The sequence below is a fragment of the Morone saxatilis genome, unplaced genomic scaffold, assembly GCF_004916995.1.
Source record: "Morone saxatilis isolate NCDOM2014 unplaced genomic scaffold, NCSU_SB_2.0 Contig23, whole genome shotgun sequence".
NCBI classification, from domain to species: domain Eukaryota; kingdom Metazoa; phylum Chordata; class Actinopteri; family Moronidae; genus Morone; species Morone saxatilis.
In genome coordinates, this window is record NW_023339796.1 from 756,486 (window position 1) to 757,071 (window position 586).

The 586-nt window shown below is 51.2% G+C and overlaps 1 protein-coding gene across 1 annotated transcript in view; it reads right to left on the reverse strand.

The window, feature by feature from the left end:
- Nucleotides 1-222: 222 nt before the first annotated feature.
- The window catches only part of LOC118334405 (cadherin-7-like), an 18,613-nt gene continuing 18,249 nt past the window's right edge, over nt 223-586 (reverse strand). Inside the window, exon 8 of the mRNA XM_035670307.1 lies at nt 223-574. Within this exon, the coding sequence (XP_035526200.1) occupies nt 223-574 (352 nt within the window). The remainder of the gene's footprint in view (nt 575-586) is intronic.

A 586-nucleotide genomic window follows, 5' to 3' on the forward strand; every position in this document is an offset into this window, starting at 1 on the left:
ATCTTCTACTGTGCTAAGGTAATATAGCTTACCATACACATCTATTTTGAACTTGGTACCATCCTTGTGAAACAGCCAGTTATCACCGTCCTTGAAGTGGACCTCGGCTCCGTTGGCTGTCGCTGCTTTGACTGAAAAGATGTTTTGTGGAAACGATGGGATGTAGAGTGCTTGCTTGAGCCTCGTTTTCACTTGTCGTCCCTCGCTGTCACGCTTAGAGACTTAGACTTCGGCGTCTCCCCTCATCTTCGCCATCCCGCTCACCTTGGTCCCGTCGGCAAGCTCGATCATGTGGTTCTCGGGTCTGAAGCTCTTGTCCACTGTTTTGAACTTTGTGGCGTCGTTGATCATGTGTGTTGTGGCGCCGCAGTCGACCATTAAACCCTTCTTGTTTCCTCTTTGTGTAGGACAGTCACTTGCGTTGAAGAAGCAGAAAGATGTAGGCTCTGCCACCGTCTCTCCATCAGCTTTCTTCACATGGTCACGGCCTCGTCCTCGACCGCGTCCCCTTCCTCGCTGTGGTGTGTCCCATTTTCGCTCCTCTCTTCTCGCCTGGGATTCATCAGGACATGTTCTGGCCATGTGT